General features: G+C 40.9%; 2 protein-coding genes and 1 long non-coding RNA gene across 4 annotated transcripts; 2 read left to right on the top strand and 1 right to left on the bottom strand.

Annotated features, from left to right (window-relative positions):
• The first annotated feature begins 153 nt into the window (after positions 1-153).
• Positions 154-4,886, top strand: TRMT10C (tRNA methyltransferase 10C, mitochondrial RNase P subunit). 2 transcript variants are annotated; one of them, XM_079974440.1, is made up of 3 exons: positions 154-241; positions 1,399-1,454; positions 2,844-4,886. In XM_079974440.1, the coding sequence occupies exon 3, from the start codon at positions 2,887-2,889 to the stop codon at positions 4,171-4,173; it is 1,287 nt and encodes a 428-aa protein (XP_079830566.1). In that variant the 5' UTR covers positions 154-241; positions 1,399-1,454; positions 2,844-2,886; the 3' UTR covers positions 4,174-4,886. The 2 variants fall into 2 exon arrangements, with proteins under 2 accessions (XP_079830566.1, XP_079830567.1); XM_079974441.1 differs by having other exon boundaries at positions 240-381.
• On the bottom strand, positions 4,857-7,860 carry LOC307215301. The gene is made up of 2 exons (XR_013838443.1): positions 7,452-7,860; positions 4,857-6,266 (listed from the first exon to the last, which is right to left on the bottom strand). It is a non-coding gene; the product is annotated as an uncharacterized lncRNA (long non-coding RNA).
• A 117-nt stretch (positions 7,861-7,977) lies between these two features.
• PCNP (PEST proteolytic signal containing nuclear protein) lies at positions 7,978-16,936 on the top strand. Its single transcript, XM_079974461.1, has 5 exons — positions 7,978-8,134; positions 10,987-11,207; positions 12,684-12,758; positions 13,877-13,932; positions 14,699-16,936. The coding sequence occupies exons 1-5, from the start codon at positions 8,080-8,082 to the stop codon at positions 14,823-14,825; spliced, it is 534 nt and encodes a 177-aa protein (XP_079830587.1). The 5' UTR covers positions 7,978-8,079; the 3' UTR covers positions 14,826-16,936.
• The last annotated feature ends 4,321 nt before the right edge of the window (positions 16,937-21,257 follow it).

The raw sequence follows: 21,257 nt of genomic DNA on the forward strand, positions 1-21,257 counted from the left end.
CGCAGAAAGAGGGCAGTCTCGAAGCTCTTCTTGCAGCTCCTCGTGATTGGCTCGGAAACTGGCCAACCAGTGGCAACGATTGCTCAGCTCCTTCGGAAATGGACAACTGGCCTAGTGACGTTGGCGGAACTATTCGAGGGTGGGGGGAGGGAGCATCTGCATACCCACTTCCGGCGGGAAGGTGATTGGAGCCGGACCGGGCATGTGCGCAGGAGTGGAGCGCGCGGAGCTTCAGTTTGAGGTGATTGTTTAGGATGGCGCCGAAAATATTTTCTGAGCGGGTGTAATGCTGGGATAGCAGAATGTGAACGGCATTACGAGCCTCCAAATATATAGAGTTGCGTTGGTGCACGCTGGATTTCTGGGTGTACCTACTCAGAAGTAAGTCCTCTGGAGTCCAGCTAAGAGTTACTCCTAGGTAAACCTGTATGCCATGCATGGCCAAACTTGGCCTTCCAGTTGTTTTGGGACTACAATTCCCATCATCCCTGACCACTGGTCCTGTTAGCTAGGGATGATGGGAGTTGTAGTCTCAAAAACATGGGGAGGGCCAAGTTTGGCCATGCCTGCTGTATGCTCTAGGTTTGTAGCCTCCATCTGGTTGAAACTAATGGGCTTAAGTGCACTTAGCTGTCTTTTACTGTGGTTTCTGTGAGGAAGACACTTGAACGACTGTGTGTGGAGCTGGAAGATGGGTGTTAGAAGTGCACAAGGCAGTTAATGTTGATTCCATAGAGCAGCCTTTCTCAACCTGTGGGTCCCCAGATGTTGTTGAACTACAACTCCCACCACCCCTAGCTAGCAAGGCCACAGCTCAGGGATGATGGGAGTTGTAGTCCGAGAAAATCTGGGGACCCACAGGTTGAGAACCGCTGCCATGGAGAAACAGATAGCGCCCTCTTTTTCCTGCTTCTCCTTTTATAAAAAAGGCAACTGATTTCCTTGTCTGGAGTTAAAAGATCATAGGAAGCTGCTTTATACCAAGCTAGAGCAGCGGTCCATCTGTTTTAGAATTTTCTGCAGCTCTCTTAGGGTTTCAAACAGGATAGCCTACCTGGAGATTGAATATGGGACCGTCTGCACAATGCTCCACAACTGAACTATGGCTCTTTGGTTTCTCTTCCCCAGTGGTGTAGATGGCGAAAGGGAGGTGTCCTGATAAAGGACAACACAGGGGTGAGAAGACTGATCTGGGTGGAAAAAACCCTTAAAAGAGTTATCTGAAGTCTTCAAAAAAGTTCTATATGACATGTAGCTTTTGTGCAGCTTAGAGAACAATTCCATATGATGCTGTAGCTGATCATTGGTGGAGGAAAGTTGTCAAACTTCTTATTTCTTAAAGCACTTTAACCATGTGGAAACCAGTTTTAATATTCTCAAACCTATGTTTTCTTCCAGAACCTGTGGGCTTCAAAGCATAGTAGCAAGTAACTGCATACTTGACAAAAGGAAAGGTAACGTAATATTTCTATAAAACCCAATCTTCTTATTTCATAGATATTTCTGGCCCGAGGCCCAATTGCTCCCAGTCCTCTTTTTAGGACTGCAAATTGTGTTTATTGAATTTGGCCACCAGCAATATAATTAGTTATATATAAAGTTATTTTGAATCAAGGTGGTAATGCAGATGGAGCTCATTTGAAAGCTTTACTGAAATTATTGGGGCCCATGTACTGTAATTAAAGATGGTCATATCAAAAAGTTTCTGGTCTGTGAGATTTTCACATGAGTTCATTTACAAGTCTTGTACATGCTGTTTCCACATTAATATTTGGGTTTTTAAAAATGCATTTTGAATGTATTTTCTCATATGAATTTCTAAACATTTTATTTCAAAATATTGAGTTTTTAATAAATGTCTGATGTAAAGTGCATAACCTATTTTTCCCAGTTAGGAAGACTTTTGCATTATGCTTTGAAATTGGATGACTTTGTTGCTGATGTAAGTGAAGGGCCTATGAGGGTGAAAGGAGAAAAGGCTGATAATTCTATTGGTTCTTCAGTTTTATTTGTTGTTAAAATATCAATGCATGGAGCTATGATAGAGGGCAGGGTTATTGAACTGAGGAACTCTGATGCTCCTCCTTAAATCCATACACTGAGTTTTCCAACAAGTTATTCATAAGACACAAACTTATCCCTCCCTTTGAAGCATCCCACAGGTTTGTCACACCCCAGCTCTTCCTTTTATGCCCAGCCTTTTATTTCTCAGTATCTATCACATTCATTTCTCCAACTGGCATTTTCAGTTGCCTAAAGTCTCTTAATTTCCACAGTACAATCCTATTCATCAGGGCTCGGGGAGCTTGTTTTAGTTTTAGGGTTGCATTCCCTTATGAGGAGACTTCCAGGGGCTGTAAGCAAGTGGAGGGCAGGGTCAGGGCAAAAGAGGGTGGAGCAGTCGATTGTAGCCACCAAAAAAACAGCCATTTCTACAATACCCCTCCTCCTCTTCTAGGAAGTAAATGACATTATTACAGTTCAGTGACACATTCCAGGTACACTCAAGCAGGGCATGAAGGAGGGCTAGTGAGGGGGCGTGGCATTGCATAGGAAGGGTCCTGTCGGTCAGAAGAAACACTCAGAAGGCTGCCTTTTGGCCATGGTTCCCCCACTCCTTTAAATCTTTACCCTGAAGAAAGTACCACTGAGTTTACTTCTAGGTAAAGAGGTACAGAACGGCACCTTTAGACAGCTTCATCAATTCTCCCTTGCTCTATTACAAGACTAGAATGCATGTTTTTACTGACATACAAAGTGAGCGGTATTTTAAGATAGTTAAGATTAGGAGCAGCTTCAGCTTGCTAATACTGAATTATTTTGTTTTCCATGTATAATTTCAGATAACAGCCGAACATCACATTTCCAATTACAAACTTCTAAAATATGCATCTATTTAATATTATTAGAAGATCTGTCTTCCAATTAGCAGCATCAGATGGGACAAAAAGGAGATTATTTTTAATAATGCCCAGCAGAGTCATAACTTGTAGAACTTTGGTTTCGTCGGCTTGGTTGAACAAGGACTCCTCCCCGAGTGCTACTGAGAAACTAGATTTGGATGGATGGAAACATGTAATGCGGTCTGCACAGCAAGAACAAGCCACTGAAAAAACATCACAGAGTGAAGAAGATTCTCCTTTAGCGGTTACTAGGGAACTTATTGAGATGTGGAGACTATCGGGCAGACTTGTTCCTGAAAATATTAGCGAAGAAGATTTCAAGACTTTAAACGAATGTCCCACCAAGAGTTCCATAAGGAAGTACTTAAAATTCTTGGCTATAAAAGAAAGCAGGAAGAAAGCTGACAGAGAAAAGAAAGAAAAACGAAACGAAGCAAACAAGGAACGAATGTTAAACACTCAGGAAAATGCTGGTGGTGAGCTACCAAATACATTTCTCCCTAAGTTTTGGACTAGGTCACAGGATGCCGTGTACAACTGGAGAGCAGCCCAGTCTATGATCTTTGGTCAGCCTCTGGTGTATGATATGAACTATGAAAATTATATGTCACGCAGAGAAATGGAGAATACAGTCAAACAGCTGATGGAATGTGAAGGGGCCAATCGTAGAGCTTTGGACCCATTTCACTTGCATTATTGTAATCTCAAAGCAGGTGGTCCGTATCACAAAGAATTTGTCAAACGTTACGGAGAAGCATGGGACAAGTTGTTTGTAACTGTGACAGAAAAGTCTTATGTTGAAGTCTTTCCAAAAGATCAACTTGTCTACTTAACTGCTGATTCTCCCAATGTGATGAAAACATTTGAGCATGATAAGATCTATATAATTGGATCAATAGTTGATAAATCAATGAAGACTGGACTCTCCCTTGCTAATGCAAAACGGCTGGACTTGGCAACAGCACGCCTTCCTTTGGATAGGTGCTTGCAATGGGGGGAGGGTGCCAAAAATCTCACTCTAGATCAAATGATGCGCATCTTATTAACACTGAAAGATACTGGGAATTGGAAGGAAGCTCTGCAGTTTGTTCCACAAAGAAAACATGAAGGCTTTGTGGATACGTCTTCCTGGTCAATGCAGCAAATTGACACATGGAAGAAAACAAAGTTGCATGAAAAAATGGCTGGTCAAAGAAAGGCACACAAGCAGTTCGCACAAAATTTCTCCAGGCGGCAAACACAGAAAAACTGGTGGGAAGATGTGTCTTAATAGCATGTTAGCCACCCAGTGTTTGACTGATTGAAAGTTTGAATTAAATCAAGATTTAACCTTAAGATTTTAACTGCTTAAACTTTTCTCTAGCTCTTGAGTTGCATGGGTGTCAGCCAAAGTGACACAAGAACATGCTTTTCTACAAAAATGAATGTGACATATTTATTGCCTGTTATTCAATACTCAGTGATAAGTTCCAGAAGTTATTCAAGAGCCCAATAGTATCAAAATGTGACAGTGCATGTTGTAACCTTCACTCCTTCACTACCCTATTCTAGTAAGGGAATTGGTTTTCAGGCTGTGGATGCCAAATGAACTTCCCTCACAATACTTAACTATAAGATGAGGTCATGAATGTTTATATCATTCACAAGCACCCTTGGCTTCAAAAGATCCACAGACGCTTATGTCCAGGGTGTCAGTGCCAATACTTGGTAAAGCAGAATAGATTTCTTCAGCCCCCACTGGCTAGCTCAGACTTGAAGCAAGTGAGAGTTCAGCAGCATGCTGCTGTTGCTGTACTAGGAAAATTTTCTGAATGCTAGGGCAGCACAATGAATTTTATCTGCTTTATAAAGTTGCTGGACAAGAAGGAACCTACATTTTCTGGTAAATAGCAAATATGACCATTGTAGTCAGGTAATACGTAGATGTATGTAAATACAAGCTTAGCTGTGGTCGCATTGAAAAATAAATGGAAATTTATTTGATTTATGTTAGTTATGTGGCCTTTTTTTTACAAGGAAAAAGCTAGATATTTAATGTTAATAACAAATTGGATCCATAATCATTATTGTGGCTTATGTGGTGCTTTTTGGCCCAAGGGCCACCCAAGCATTGAACAACTGATAATTACAGCAAAAGATACAATAGAAAAACCAATTCTAAGAACATAAGAAGATCCTGCAGGATCAGATTCATGACCCATCAATAGTCAAGTACATGTCTATGGAAAGCCCAAAAGCAGAATATGAATGCAGCTCTCCCCATTCATGTTCCCTAGCATCTGGTGTTCAGAGGCATACAGAGGTAGTATATATCCATCCTGACTAGCCACTATTATTACAGTGGTACCTCAGGTTACATACGCTTCAGGTTACAGACTGCCAACCCAGAAATAGTACCTTGGGTTAAGAACTTTGCTTCAGGATGAGAACAGAAATTGTGCAGCGGCAGCAGGAGGCCCCATTAGCTAAAGTGGTACCTCAGGTTAAGAACAGTTTCAGGTTAAGAACGGACCTCCAGAACGAATTAAGCTCTTAACCCGAGGTACCACTGTGGCCTTATTCTCCATCAACTCCATCCAAAATGGTGGCCATCAATACATTGTCTGACAGCAAATTCCAGTTTATGTGCTGTATGAAGAAGTACTTCCTTTTGTTTTGCTGAATCTTCCTATATTCAGTTTCATCAGATTACTACAGGTATTTTGACAGGGACAAAACCTTTCTACAACTTGCATAATTTATACATCTTTTCAGTTTCTTTCCTAATGACCCCTAATATAGAATTCACATTTTTCACAGCTGCTGTGCATGAATCAACATTTTCATTATGCTGTCCCCAAACCTTTTCTTACCAATTCACTCTTATTAACATATATGTCAAGGGTTTTTTTGTCCTAATGTGCATCACTTTAGACTTGCATACATTGAATTGTTTTTTTTTGATACCCATTCACCCAGTTTGGAGAGATCATTTTTGGAACTCAAAATCCCGTTTTTGCTTTTATTATCCTGAACCATTTGATGTCATCAGCAGATGTGACTACTTCACTTCTCATTCTGAATTCCAGATCATTATGAACCAGTTAAAAAGCATCAGTCACACATAGATGCTTGAGGGGGCCCATTTGTTATAACCCTCTGTGAAAACTGTCCATTTGTTTTTACCTGCTGCTCCTTAAACAATTACTGATCCAGAAGAACATATGGCCCATTATCCCATGACTGCTAAGCTTACTTGGGACTCTTTTGTGTAGGAGCATAAGTGAAGTTAACTCTTTACTCAAGGAAACAGTCGACTCAGGAGAACAGACCTAGTGAGCACAGCAACTCCTCCCAGTATATCTTAGATATCCTATGAGACAGCTGTGGGGCCTTTCTACAGCTGTCTAAATCTCTCTTGGGTCCTTCCAAAGCAATCTGAGACTTCTTGCTGTGCCTGTCTTGGCACCGCCCTCTTCATACCTTTTCTGGTTCTGGGAGGGGAGCTGATCACAGAAGGAGTGGGAAACGCCCTGGCTTCTTCACCAGCTTGACTCATTACTGATCCTTGCCCACCCCTTCCTCTCCTCTCCCACTGCTAGATTTAATAAGCTAGGAGGGACAGGGATTGAGGGGGCACATGGTTGGACGCATTGCCACTAGCACCTGTTCCACATCTGATTGCATAAGGTGAAACTGATTCCACAAAACATTCTTGATAGCAGCACTGGGTACTTCAACCGGAGTTTCAACAAGTGCCGTATCAAGATCACTCTGAATTTACGCAACTCTATCCTCAGTGTGTAGCGAAATCCCCCCCCCCAAAAAAATCTGGTTTCGAAAACAAGTTTCTAGAAATTCTATCTCTTTTTTGTAACTACAACATGCATTTCTCTAGACCACAACCCTACATCTCACCCAGGCCTCCTAAGGTCCACTTAGTCCAGCAGCTAGAGATAGGTTGCCAGCAGGAAGGCAAGCAGCCCTCCCGGGGTTTTTATTCTGTCCCCCCACCCCACCCTCTCAGCTAATAATAATAATAATAATAATAATAAATTTTATTTATACCCTGCCCTCCCCAGCCAAGGCCGGTCTCAGGGCAGCTAACAACCAGTAATAAAAACAAGTTGATTAAAATACAACTTAAAGAAAGATTAAAATGCAACATTAAAACATTAGGATGAAGCCTCTTCACAGGAGAAGGGAAAAAGAAAGAGGGGGAGGGAATCAAACTGATTCTAAGCCAAAGGCCAGATGGAACAACTCTGTCTTACTTCCTTAGGGCCTGGGACCTTTATGGATGGTGGGGCATACCGGGAGAGGCGGTCCCGTAGGTACGAGGGTCCTAGGCCATGATGGGCTTTAAAGGTCAAAAGCAGCACCTTAAATCTGACCCTGTACTCCATCGGGAGCCAGTGCAGCTGGAAATGCATTGGGTGAATCTGCTCCCATGGCTGAGACCCCGTGAGGAGCCTCGCTGCAGCATTCTGCACCCGCTGGAGTTTCTGGATTCAGCTTCAAGGGCAGCCCCGCGCAGAGCGAATTACAGTAGTCAAGCCTGGAGGTGACCGTCGCATGGATCACTGTGGAGAGCCCCCCTTTAAAGCCACCTTCAGCCATATTTTGGCAGCTTCTTCCCACGTATTACTAGTGCTCGGGCAAGGACTTTTATCCCTCCGGAATGCGCTGCCAATCTCACTGGATGGCCTCGAGCTCTTGAGTCAAGGAGACTCCCCCGCCCTAACTCAGCTCAGTCGGTAGAGGATGAGACTCGTTAACCTCAGGGCTTGAGCCCCGCAGAGGGCAAAAAAAGATTCTTGCATTGCAGGGGGTTGGACTAGATGACCCTCGTGCTCCCTTCCAACGACGATTCTCCGAAAATGACAGCGCTCCTCAGACCTGAACGATGGAGGGTGGCTGGGTGCGGGGAGCCAAGCGCGAGGGACAACGTCACGACCAATCAACAGGCGTTCGAGGAACACCAATCCCCTTGCGTCGACTGCCAGAAGAAGCGGCCGCTCCAAGCCGGAAGTTGCGACCACTTCCGCCCGGAAGCGGAGCGAGCCGAGACAACGCAGGAGCCTCTCTGGCCGCCGCTTCTCTGCTCCCGCTGACGGCGCGAGGCGTGGGCGGGCTTGAGCGGCGCCGCTGCGCATAGTCCGTGGACGCAGCCGCGGGGAGGAGGAGGTGGGGCAAAATGGCGGACGGCAAAGGAGGCGACGTGAAGCTGAAGCGGCCGCTTCTTGACGGAGGTAAACACGCTGCGTTGCTATGCGAGGCTCTGGTCGGGAATGTTTTGGGGGGCCGCTTGGGGCTGGGTTTGGGCGGGAGAGGGTCGAGGGCTGGTTTCGGAGGGGGGAGCGGCGGCGGGCTCCAGGTAGCACCTTCTTCCCTCAAGAGCCCTTGAGAGATTTGGCTGCTTACCGGAGGCGAGTTCGCTGCCTCTGACGGGAGCCAAGTCGCAGCCTAGTCTTCCGCGCGGCTTCTGACGCCCCGTGGCTTCCGTGGCTGAAGGTCGTTCTGCAGACTCACCAAAATCCCCTCCCCCCGGGCTGCCTGAATGCTGCATTTCCCGGTGCCTCGGCTTTCTGTATCCTTCATAATTCCGCTTCTTCCCCGTCCCTGTGGCTGGGCGGGAGTGGGAACCCCTCGTGGAAGACGTCGTAGTGCCTAATAGACAGTGTATCACGCCCTGTGGCAGGGCAAGGATTTCAAAGAGCTGCTTGGCCTGAAACATTGCGCTGCTGAAGTGCAGCTGTTTCGTAAAGCACATGGGCGCCCGTGTAAATAATCCCAGTCCCTTCAAAACTTAGCGCAACATTGGCCCAAGGTCCTCTATAGACGCCACACTGGACTCAGGGGCTTTCGTGTAGCTGGACATGTGCAGGGTTTGACTACAAACACACACTATTCCCTTACAGGGATAATGCTACAGTAATTGCTTCCTTCTGAAACTTCGCCATGGCAATTTTTAGGAATAAAAGTTACGTTTCCAACTAAATGTGTTCAACCATATGCCCATATTCTCAATTTGGCATTACAGCTTTCATATCTACTTTTCACATATACTTTTCCAGTAATAGAAGTGGACGTGTCCATTATATTTGAAAGGACGAATGCTGCTTGCTAGTTTAATAACTAACAAATGGCTTGGATGCAACCTTTCAGTATTTTTAAGGTTGTTTATTGACTTTCATATTTTTTTTTAAAATGTCAGAGGAGTGTACCATAAAATAAAAATGAATCCAGTAAAATTACGCAATGAACAGAGGCAAGTTTGCATACAGCTGATATCAATGTTCTGAAAAATGCCTGGGGAGACAGAACAGTGTTAAGCAGGTGTTAAAAACCATCTTCTCTATGTATCGTTATAACTTTTAATGTCTTAAGAACATAAAAGAGCCCTTCTGGATCAGTCCAAAGGCCTATCTAGTCCAGTATCCTAGTCTCTCAATGACTATCCAGATGCTTATGAGAAGACTGTAAGCAGGATCTGAATGCAACAGTGCTCTGACCACCTGCAATTCCCAGCAACTGATATTCAGAGGAATATTGCTTCCAAGTGTTGTGGAAGAACATAGCCATTGTGGCTAGTAGCATTCATAACCTTCCATGAATTTGTATAATCCTTTTCTAAGAATGTAGGAAGGTGCCCTGTTAATCTGTATAAAGTTAGCCAGTGCACATGAAGAGATATAATATTGGTGCTACCCACCCGCAGTATTACACAATTCCCACTGTAGACTAGGCCAGGTAACATTTTGGGATTAACTAAGTATAATGAATGAATTGAATAATAAGAGATGGACAGACTTCCCTTTTTTTGCTGGTTAAAACAACTTAACACAGTAGTATTCAAATATAATGCATGGTCAAAACCCTTATTGAATACAGGCAACTCCCGATTTGTGCAGGGGCCCCATTCCTGGACATTGCTTGTGTTGCCGGAGTGCTTATAAGCCCCCTTCTGCCATCTTCTGGGTCTGAAAATGGCGTATACATGTTTGAAAAGGTACAGGGCTGTTTGTACCTTATTTTTTCTTGAAAAATTAGCTGTATGAGGCAGAACAGTGTCAAAGACACTGGTTGTAATGTCAGCTCTGCTTTTTATCCTAAACAGTTCTCTAATTTGAGTAACAATCCCTGTAATTTGAGTACAGTTGCACACTGTTTGTGAATTTGTCAAGGACTGCAGCCATTTTCTCTTCTTTTTCCCTGCCCTCAGCATCAAAACTTAAGTCATGTGTCATTTTAGACTTTTTATGGTGCTCACATATTTTTAATCCTGATTTCCTTCTTTGAACCCACAAAGTGCTATATAAATACAAGTGCTATATTCTTAAAAGATGTCAAGCTTTTTTCACTGAACTTCTTAAAGTCAAAGGATGGAATTCAGTTAGTGCCTTTGCACTTGCCGAAGGGCTTTTGTTCCAGCAGATGCCTGTGCAAATTAGAGGGGAGGCATTTCTTGCTGATTTCTTCCTGTACCACCTTCCTTGCTATTCAGCAGGACTCCCAATTCTCTGTGTCCAGTTTTTCTGGGCACTGTTGTAGGGAGAAACAATGGACACTGTTGTTCCTTAGCAGAGGCATCTGTGATCTGCTAGATCAAAAGCTGTTCCATGAGTGCAAATACACCAATTAGATTCCACCTTAAGAACTTTATTGTGATGTAAGCATTTGTTCTTTAAATATCAATGTTATAACTATAATCTAAGATGGATACAGTAATGAGTATAAATGGGGGCTGTTCAAAGCAAGACCTCTAAAATTATTCAATCAAGACGTGTGCTTTAATAACTTGCTGTACCTTGATCTGAATTGCCCTTGGCAGTAGTAATAGTGGTGCCCTGTGGCTTTAAAGGCTTATTTTGATTTCTTTTTGTATAACTGAAGAATTTTGTTCTGCATTAGTCACGTGATTGGAGCTCCCTTCACTATATGTCTATGTTCTTACAGTGTGCTCTGTATAAACAGTTGTGGAGGTGCTGACACTGTAAGTGCAAAAGTCTCCTCTGCATAACAGTGCTTTATGAGGTTGCTGCTCCCATCAGTCCACTCAGTAAAAATAGCTCATCTTGGTAAGTTGTTTCGACTTCACCAGGACCTGAAGAAGAGGCAGAAAAACCTGTGAAAACTAAGACTGTTTCTTCCAGTAATGGAGGGGAAAGTTCGAGTCACAGTGTGGAGAAGCCGGCAACTGATGAAGAATCTGACGACCCCGACACAAAGCCTGCTCCTGCCAAAATGTCCAAGTTTGGGTTTGCCATTGGCACACAGGTTGCAAAGAAACCACCTGCAATATCCATCAAGCTTGGAGCAAATGTACGTTATTGGAATGTTTTATTGTGAATTATAAAGTTGCAGTGTCTTTTTTGTGGTAGCATGCTAGTTAAGTAGTAAAAAAACAAATTAAAGCTTTTTATTTCATTATTCATTGATCAATAAACATTTAAAATATTGTAACTGTTACAAACTATGTATCTGAACCCACATGCATGTCCAGCATGCACATGCATTCATACACACACTGCCAAGAGTTTTAGGATCTTTTGCTAGAGTTATGGTGTACATCTGTTATGACTATGTGTCTACACTTAATCTTATGCCCAAAGGAAGTTCTTACACAAAAGGATTAAAGAAAGCTTGGTTTATTATATGAAATGAAGGTGACAGAATAGATATACAGGCAGCAAATCCTACAATACCGACACACTTTAATCTAAAGAGTGAAAGAATTCCTAACTAGTCTCAAAAATCTACAGAAAGTGAGTGTGGCAATTTTGCCACAGAACCCACACTAGTAGCAAGTCAAGAAATGGAAGCAGGGTAGATTATGCCTCTCCAGGTATACACAATTGGAGCATGTGTTGGCTCTTTAAGAACGCTGAGTAAGTTCTTGGTTGGGGCTTCAAAAGCTAACTAACAATAGAAAATCTAGGTGTTTTGTATTAATTTTAGGCAATGAATTCTAATGGAGGAGGAAGGTGGGCTTTGAGATAAGCATTTCCTATAATTCCAATCCATCTAATGTGCTAATGAATTTATCCTAGTTTCCTGTCTATTTCCTATTTTGCTTATTTGCTTAATGATATTTTCATTAGATTACATATGATCTTTACACAAGGAATTAGGAGCGCTGTATGTCTCCTAATGCTTTCCAGGACACATTTGAGATGAAGTTATGCTAACCTTCTTATGCATGCCATGATCAACAGTAATAAATTGTAGAAAAAGTTCAGATTGACATACACCTATTCACAATTTCTTGTGAATTATAAAGTTGTATAAAGGTGTTTTTTGGGGTAGGATGCTAGTTAAGCATAAAAAATAATAAAGCTGTTTATTTCAATATTAATTGATCCATAAACATTTATAATAATACACTGCTGCAAGGGAATGAAATTCTGGAAGCTATTGGTGGGTGTGGTGTTTGCTTGAAAAAATTCTTTTGAAGTTGGTGATTTTTGTTCTGACTTAGGTGTTATGCAGTACTGAGTACATAGCAAAATACTGGTGGTATTGTTTAGCTACACTGGTAAAAGATAGCTACACTAATATATTTTTATATCAATAAATATAATGCATGGGCCTTCGTTAAAGGTACAAATATCCATTGACAAGCATCTAAAGAACTGAAGGGGCTTATTGCTGTTTTCTAAACTATTCCACCTTTCAGTGGCTAATGGGGATTTCCAGGTAGATTTGGGAAATACCACAAGAACCACAAATACGTATAACAAAACAAAAAACCCTCACAACACAGGATAAAAAACAAGAGCTGTCTTTGTTCTCTTTCAGAAACCTAAAGAGCCTACTCCAACCCTAGCTCCAAAAACGCTTTCTGTAGCAGCAATCTTCAACGAAGATGAAGATGTAAGTAAATCTATTTTCTTAGAATAGAGAAGTATGGTGTTCTCTGACCAGGACAAGTATGGGTACAGGAAAGAGAAAGTATCGTATACTACTAGTCCAATACAACAAACACATGATATTCTGCTAAAATCTGAAATCTGTAAATGCCCTTTGAAATTTGAATTTCAAATAATTTAAACACTTTGGCATGAGGTCCAATATTGTGTAAGTGATTTCCCCTTCTTCTTGAAGCCCTGCCCCACCTCCTGTTTGCTCTGGAGGGGACACATTTTGGTACACAGCAGGGGCCTTGCAGAGAAGAGAAGGGGCAAGCCCATTTGTGAGAGCAGAAGCCAGCTATGCCAGCAGGCACCATAGTTGGGTATCACTCTTTGTTGCCAAGCTGTCTTTAAAATTTGACAGTTCACATTTTCCCCGTTTCTGCACAAGGCTGATATACGGTACAAATCTAAAGTATTTTTCCAGTCTTCACTTTTTTCAGACTTGGAGTGGTTTTTTATTCCTGTGTTTCTAAAACACATTACTACTGCCCCCTGGTGTGTGAAACCAATCGTCCCTCTGACTTGAAGTTGAGACTGCCATAGTCAAAACAAAATAAAAAAATTCCTTCCAGTAGCACCTTAAAGACCAACTAAGTTAGTTCTTGGTACCAAGAACTAACTTAATTGGACTTTAAGGTGCTACTGGAAGGAATTTTTTAATTTTGTTTTGAATTTGAGTCTGTTATCTTTGCTTCTTAATAGAACTGGCAGGAGGCAGATGAGAGAAATGTAAATGCTATGTGTTCTTTGCGTGGGGAACTTGGATCTGTTTTGGTTTTTGTCTTTGGCAGTATTGGTGATAGAACCTTGAATTTTAATTTGAGAATAAAAAAGGGTTCATGGAAGGGGGCATGTGTCAGAAAAACGTGCATACTTCTCCCTGGCTGAGATCTGATCCCTCTAGATATAGAGCTGCAACTGCCTGCTTTGTTCTGAATGTAAATATAAAGTTATTAAGTGTAAACATGAATTTAGAAGTGGCTTGTAATGTGTTCGTTATTTTATATGCCACAATTTTACTCCTACTGATTAAAATTTGTAACTATTTTCTTATGTTCATCTTTTCTTTGAAAATAGAGTGAACCTGAAGAGATGCCACCAGAAGCTAAAATGCGCATGAAGAACATTGGAAGGTAGAGTTGCGCTTGCTTGTTATTTTAGGAAAATGTGGGGTGACAGAAAGATGTTCTACATAGAAGCTTTTGTAGTTTTGCTTTCTGCAACAACAACATTTCAAAACCTTTCAGTTTTTCTTGTTATGGCCAAAACTATATGAGATCTTCTCATCCCATCCTGTCTTGTCTCTTTTGTCTCATACCCATTTTTCACCCCGCTCAGGTTATGTCTTTCAGTACAATATTTTTGAAAGTTATGTAATATCTCTGAATCACAATGACCCAAAACCTGAGAGTTAATGGAAGCTAATCTGGAAAAAGTATCTTAGCACACTAAACAGTCTGTGACTGTTCATTATGCAGATACAACTTTTATTATAAACTGACTCTAAGGTCATGGTCCATCTAGCTCTAGGCAGACAAGCAATATTAATATATTGGGGTTTTAATATTCAACATATTCAAAGTGTGTGCGCGTGTGTGTACGTGCACTGCATAGTATTCCCAGGTTCAGTATTGTGGGCATTGTCACTAACTGCTGCTTTGTAGCTGCATAGAAGATATTTCTGCGCTATATTTTTTCCATTGTGTGAGAGTAGTTCTAGAGAGGCATTTTTCATTGCCTCACAATTAAAGATATGATGGTGTTAATTTTTTCTGAACAGCAAACTTAAGAAGGTACCTACTGCATGTTAGCAGGTTAGCATGTGCACCTGGACTTCTAAACTATTAATATGAAACTGATAAAGTTGGCTACATGCTTTTTTTTTTCCTGTTATCACAGGGATACTCCAACTTCAGCAGGACCAAATTCTTTCAACAAAGGAAAGCATGGGTTTTCTGACAACCAGAAGTTATGGGAACGGAACATGAAATCTCACCTTGGAAATGTCCGTGAACATGATGACTAGTTGTGTATTGAGATCTGAGTGTTGGGAGAAATGGGAGGGTATGATATTAAAGGAACAGTTTCCTTTTTTAGAGTGGTGTATGGCTATTTTGGGTGCCACTTTTAAAAGTTTCTAGGTGGTGCACAAAAAAAACTGAGTTTAAAAGTAGAGGTAATTTATGTTTTGTATACAGATTTCAAAGCATTTGCTAATTTTGTAGCTTCGTGCAATTAATTTCACAAGGTTATGGAAAATAAAGACATTGGAAGTGGTACCTTTTTAAGAATTTTCTTTTACAACTATTCTTATATGAAGACAGAGGAAAGGTTACTGTCTCTTTAATCCATTTAAATTAAATGCTGCTGCGCTCAAGAATTCCAGCTCCTACTTTGTAATAGATTGCTTGTCTCCTTAAGGCTACTTTTATAGAAGGGGAGTAACTTGCTATACATTGAGTTTGATAGACTCTGGCTTTCTGGTCAGCATAGAACCTGAAAAGACTACTGCAAAAAGTCATTTAGTATTTTAAACATCCATAAACTCAGACTTCTGGCTGTGGTAGTTTAGCTCTATAGTCCTGTTTAGAAACTTTGTGTAATTTCTCTGTGGCCTGTTCCACTCTTAGACATCGGTCTTACATGTGTATAAATATTAGGAAAAAGGTAAATCAGTATTTTGATTGTTTTCTTAATCATGAGTCTTGACCAGTGCTTGTTAATGTTCCTTTGTCAATTTGAGACCGATAAAGAATATCAGCAGAAAAAGGCATTATCAAAATGATGATTGTACTTTTATCCTGCTTTAGTTTTGTTTTCAATATTTCCCATAATCCCTTAAGAGGAAAATAAAGCTACACACAAACCAACCGTTAGAAGCATTAATCCATATTTTGGTTTAAAGCTTTACTTTAAATGCTAGAAGACCTTCATATTGTATTTTTAAGTAAGGGACACTCTTGGATTTTTAGACAGCATTTTAATCCACTTTAGTTTTGTTATTAAAGCAATCTGTACAACATAACTTTACACTTTTATCCCCAGCTGTTTTACATTTTGTATTGCTGGAACACTGTTGAGACTTAATTTCTTTTAGCAATAGAGTTTCCTGTCAATTCTTATTTCCCTAATCTACCTGGACAAATACCTAAAACACTTGAGGACTTTTCAGCAGGATTTAAGTTGTGTAAATAGTCTGGGGTTAGGTAATATCAGCAGTCACAATTGACCGGCGTAGCTGAAATAGATAAAACACTTCAGAAGCAGTATATGGGTCTAAATTACTAGTTTTCATATGTAGTGTGAATATCATGATCATATTATAGATCACCTACTGTATGTTAGTCACTCTCACTTCAGCACAACGAGATTATCTGGTGGGGGAAATAGGCATCCAAGTTTTCTTTTTACAATTTAGAAGAGCTTTGACCATGTAGACATCTGTGTGTAAGATCTAAGCAGTTTTGTATTTGTATGTGAATTTTTGTTTGCAGTTAAAAATCTGTAACGTATATTTTCTTTAAAGGCTTTGTTATAAACATAAGAGATGTAAACAAGTTATTTCTCTAGAGCTGCAGTTGTTGAATTACTTGTGAAAGTTCAAGACTTTAAAAAAAGATGATTTATCTTGGCTCCTTATTATTGAAGCCAATGGCACAATTAACCCTTAACTAATCATTAATCAGGGAAAAGGAAAGATGGCACTTTTAACCATTTATGTACCTAAACTCAACACACACATACACATCCCTTCAATTTATTAATTCATTTATAGCCTTTGGGTGACCAATGCCACGGTCAGCTTTAGCCCCATTCTAAATAATAATCTTAATGTGTGCTTGTTTTCAGTACCCTTCCCATTATCAAAACAATGAAAAAGTGCACAAATCCTTTACCTCGGGCCTATGATATGCTAATCTCTTGAAGTTTCACAAGAACTCTTTGAAGGAGGAAGGAAAAGTCTGGAGTATTTGTCATGATTTATTTCCAAATTGGGGAAGAAATGGTGGGAACCAAAAGCTGTAACTTATTCTTCTTTGAGCTTTGCTTGTGCTGATGCTGTATAATCTTTAGCCATGGACTCTAGCTGCTGAGGCTAGTGTTTTTAAGTATAAAAACTTGTCAAGTAAAACTAAATTCCATGTCAATTTCATGTATTATAAACAAAGGAAGTGGGATATATGCTTAAATTTACCAAGGCAAGTATGAACGCAACCTTCTTTTTTTACAAAAACCCTTGGCTAACGTCACTGTCTTATTTGTGTGTACACCATTTTTCTCCCTGCTACATCTGACTAGCCAAACTTCTCGAAGTGGAGAATTTATTTAAGATAAAGAATATTTCCAGATTAAAGGAGGTTCTCAAGGCCACCATGAATTTCAACAAATTATGAATCAGACTTGGAAACTATTTTGAAGAGAGCAAGATATAAGATGTGCTCCAATTAATAATTTACCATCATTTAATGAAGCACCTGTAAGTAGTATGTTTAGCTTAAGCTATCAGCCCTTCATTTTTCTGATTGGAATACTGACCACTGAAGTGACTGCATTATTTCTACAAAAGGCAGGAGTTGCTTTTTCAATTTGTTTTGTTATCACAGATTTCTTTTGGTGTAGAAAAGCATTTTTCAAAGTGGGTTCTCACGATTCCTAGGATTTCCCAGTGAGATCAGTAGTGACAAATGTACTTGGAAAAACTGCGTGTTTTCTGTTGCTGATCTTTAGTCTGTGCAGCCATTGGAGAAGTCTGGGGGGCACTTTCATTTCTGGTGATGATGCCCAACAGGCATGGCTACTACCCTCCATAAACTCGGTGTAAACCTTTTCCAGTCTCCTGCTGCTCTGCGGGTTCCATGATGAGTTTGGACAGGGCTTTGTGAAGATCTGAAAGCCACTACTTTAGAGGATTTGATATGTTTGCATGCTAACCTCTCTGCAAACAAAATAATTGTCATTGCTTGTTTGTCAAATAGAGGTCAGGAATGGGTGTCTAGAGCATTAACCCTGTTTTTCAGGATGCTTTTTAAAAAAGCAGCTTGCCCGTCAACTGCCTTTTTCAGGAATCTCAGTGTGCTATTCCTGCTCCTTTGCTTTGTCTGCTTATCTCCAGATCTGAACTGGGGCACATGCTGCCAGCTCAGCAGCCTTCACCTTGATTTATTACATTTTAGCAGGCTGAATTTGGCAAAATTTCAAGTTACGGTAATAAAGTTGCACTCACAGAAGTTTCTGAATCTCCACTAATAGTGAAATGGTATCTAGGCAGAATTAGTAATTGGAGAGAAGAATGTGGAATGTTTGTTTAACAACTAACAAGTTGCTATAAACTTGCTGTTCAATTCCAGCAGTTGGAACTAAATTAAAACTGCTGTGTTGCCAAAATGTTGGTCTGCTTATACAGAAGTAAAATGTGAAACAAACAACAGAGGACCAGAACATTTGTGTGTACATATATAGAGCTCAGTATAAAATATGAAGCATTACAAATAAGCGTATGACCAGGCTGTTACTCTATAAATTTAGCACTATCATACTATAGTTGGCATTATACAATAAGGCTGGTATTGCCCCCAAAGTCAAATGTCAGCCTCTTTTTGCTGAACTAAATAGTAATGAGTACTTCATCTTGGTGTTTGCTGTTGTTTTATTACTTGTGATACATTAAAAAGAGTATTAAAATTGGACTTTTAAATGGGTAGCAAGAGGTTACCAAGCTGAGAGGGCTCCTGTATTTCTAAGAGCTGCTCAGAAAATGATTTCACCCAAAGCTATCCTTTCATGTACATGCAGTTGCAGTGACAAGAAAAGCTATGCAGATGACAATTTTGGTTTGAATGAACTTTAAAAGGGTTAGGAGCATCACTAAGAGCTGGACCTACCCTCCCTACCAACAAAAAGAAAGCACACTGTTTTCTGCTACCCATCCCATTTCTAGTTGTTTCACGAGATCACTTATAGTATTTGACTTAGCTCGACTGAAACTGAAGAACAAAACACAAATTCCTCACTACACGCAAATTGTGAGCATGTTCTACAATAGTCCCATCTCCTGGCACAATATTTTTATGTGGCTCAAGATATGTAAAATTCCTAAGTGCCAGCTGCTTGGTTTCCAGGCATCGGAGCAGTTCCAGTTCATGCACCTGTGGCAAGCCAGTTAGAGGTACTTCAGTTCTGTTGATTTTAATTAAAATGTGTCATCACAGGTGTAATGATTGGAGCGTAGCAACATGTTTATTACACTATTTAATCAAATTACAGGTAGTATTTCAAAATCGGGAGCAAGCTTAAGTTCCCTAGAACACACACTATCGTTCTTTCGCCACCTTTGCTTAATATATGGCTTGCAAGAGTTCTGGGAAACTCAAAAGCTTGCATATTATTTTGTGCCAGCACTATTGAATCCTAAAAAAGTTCAATATTGTATACACATCTCAGAAGCTGTCAAAATGAATCAAATCAACTGCAAGAAATAAGAGCAGGTGCTGACTTTTAAAACATACCAGTGCATCTTTACAATTGTGGAGCTCCTTTTTCGGAGGACCCACATTGTGGTTTCAGGAAGAATTAAAATATATCAGGGAATCTGTTGCTGTTGAAGTTTTGTTGTCTTACTGTCATTTGCATATTTATGTGCCACTAAGCTGGTTTGAGGCCTTTTGTTAGAATAGCAGTAAACCTGTTTTAATGAATTATAGAAAAACATGAGACGATGCATCAATAAGTAAACCATTTTGAAAAGATAATGTAAAACAGGCACTAGGAAATTAGGGGTGCAGGGAACGATATTAGTCATTACTGCTTCTTTCTTGGTTCAAGAGAATGTATTGTAATTGGGTATTCCAGGGTGACAAGTTTTGCTTACAGAGTGGGTTGTAAGGCATTGTGATATTTTCCAGAGCTGCTTGGAGTATGGGCAACAGATCCTAGCTTCTAATACCCCACCACTACCACTGGATACCGGTATGGGTGTCTGGGATGAGGTTTTTAACCCAGCAGAGGAAGACTACTGGCTGCAAGATTTCCGCTCTAGTCGAAACTCCCTATTAACTTCAGTAGCTGTCAAAGCCTATGATGAACCTGGGTTTGTCCAGTGGAAGGTATCTGTCAGGCATGACACCAATTGCTAGTGCTACCTCTTGCCATTGTAAGTGGTATAGTTAAGAAGGGAGTACAGCTTCAGGACTATTAGAGCGATAGTGATGTCATCTGCTGCAGCACCAGGGTAATGGATGGTTCCTCTTTGCTCTGAAGAGTTAATATTTTGACAATACCTTAGCCTCCAATGCTATACTGCAACCTTCCCCAACCCTTCAGATGTTCTGGACTGCAGCTCTCATCATGGCCAATGCTTAAGAGATTATGGGAGCTGTAGTCCAAAAATCTGAAGGGTACCTGCATGCAAGAAGGTTGCTTTTCTGTAACCAAGCCAGTTGCATATTCTAGCCTGTTTATTCTTCCATTTCTCTCCCCTTCTGTGTTGTTGGCATCTGTCTCGAGAGACAATGGAATGCACCTCCAGGGGTGAAGTCAAATGGCTGCTTTAGCAGCATTGAAGTGACCTCCTTGGGGCTCAAGTCTGGGCAGTGCGTATGGAGGTTCTGAGCTGCCTAGACATTACAAGACCCCTTGCTGATGTGGTTCAAAGGAAAGCAGAGCTTGGCTGCAGGCGTTGCTGGAAGGAGGCATTCAGGGTGCCATCCAACCATCTTAGGGAATCCACTCTTGAGGGTTTACTCCTTAGCCTTTTCTTTTCCCACAGATATCCTACAGGGCAGCAGAGGTTTAATATCAGTTTTCCTTCTAGATGGGCCACCTTCCCAGGTTGACAAGCGCCATCTGCCCCTCACATCTGTCTACAGCATGTGCAGAAACCACCACCTTGACTATTGGACCCACTATTGGTCTTGTCCACTAAATCTGCCAGAGCCTGTATTCACATGCAGGGGAAGCCCCAACCTTACTGAGGTTTTAGACCCTTCACCAACCCTCACCTGGTTTAGCTGGCCAGTTGAAGTCATTTCCCAGGGTATGCTCACTGTTTCACGCTGACAGCTTCTAGTAGCCACTGGTCAGAGCTGAGTGCAGGGTGGGGACCAAAGGTGGACAAATTACTCCAGAAAGAGCATAAAGTGCACCTTCCAGAGGTCCTACCCCTTCCAGTTCATTACCTACAATGTAACCACTTTGTGAAAGAATAGCCTCTCCTATCCTTTGAACAGAGAAATGACATCCCAGTAGCTCTTTTCTCTTTTTCTTGCTTGTAAGTCCCTTGCTGTAGATACCTTCTTTGTATAGTACCATGTACATGCATACTATAATATAACAGTACAGGAATACTTTTCCATTTTAAACAAGCTCTGGTTTGTTTCTACTATTAAAATTTGATATAATCCTGAGAATTTAAATTTCTGCAGTAGCAGGGCTTCTTGCCGTCACTGAAGGAAGCAATGTT

The sequence above is a fragment of the Podarcis cretensis genome (assembly GCF_951804945.1).
Source record: "Podarcis cretensis genome assembly, chromosome: 4".
Classification (NCBI taxonomy): Eukaryota; Metazoa; Chordata; class Lepidosauria; order Squamata; family Lacertidae; genus Podarcis; species Podarcis cretensis.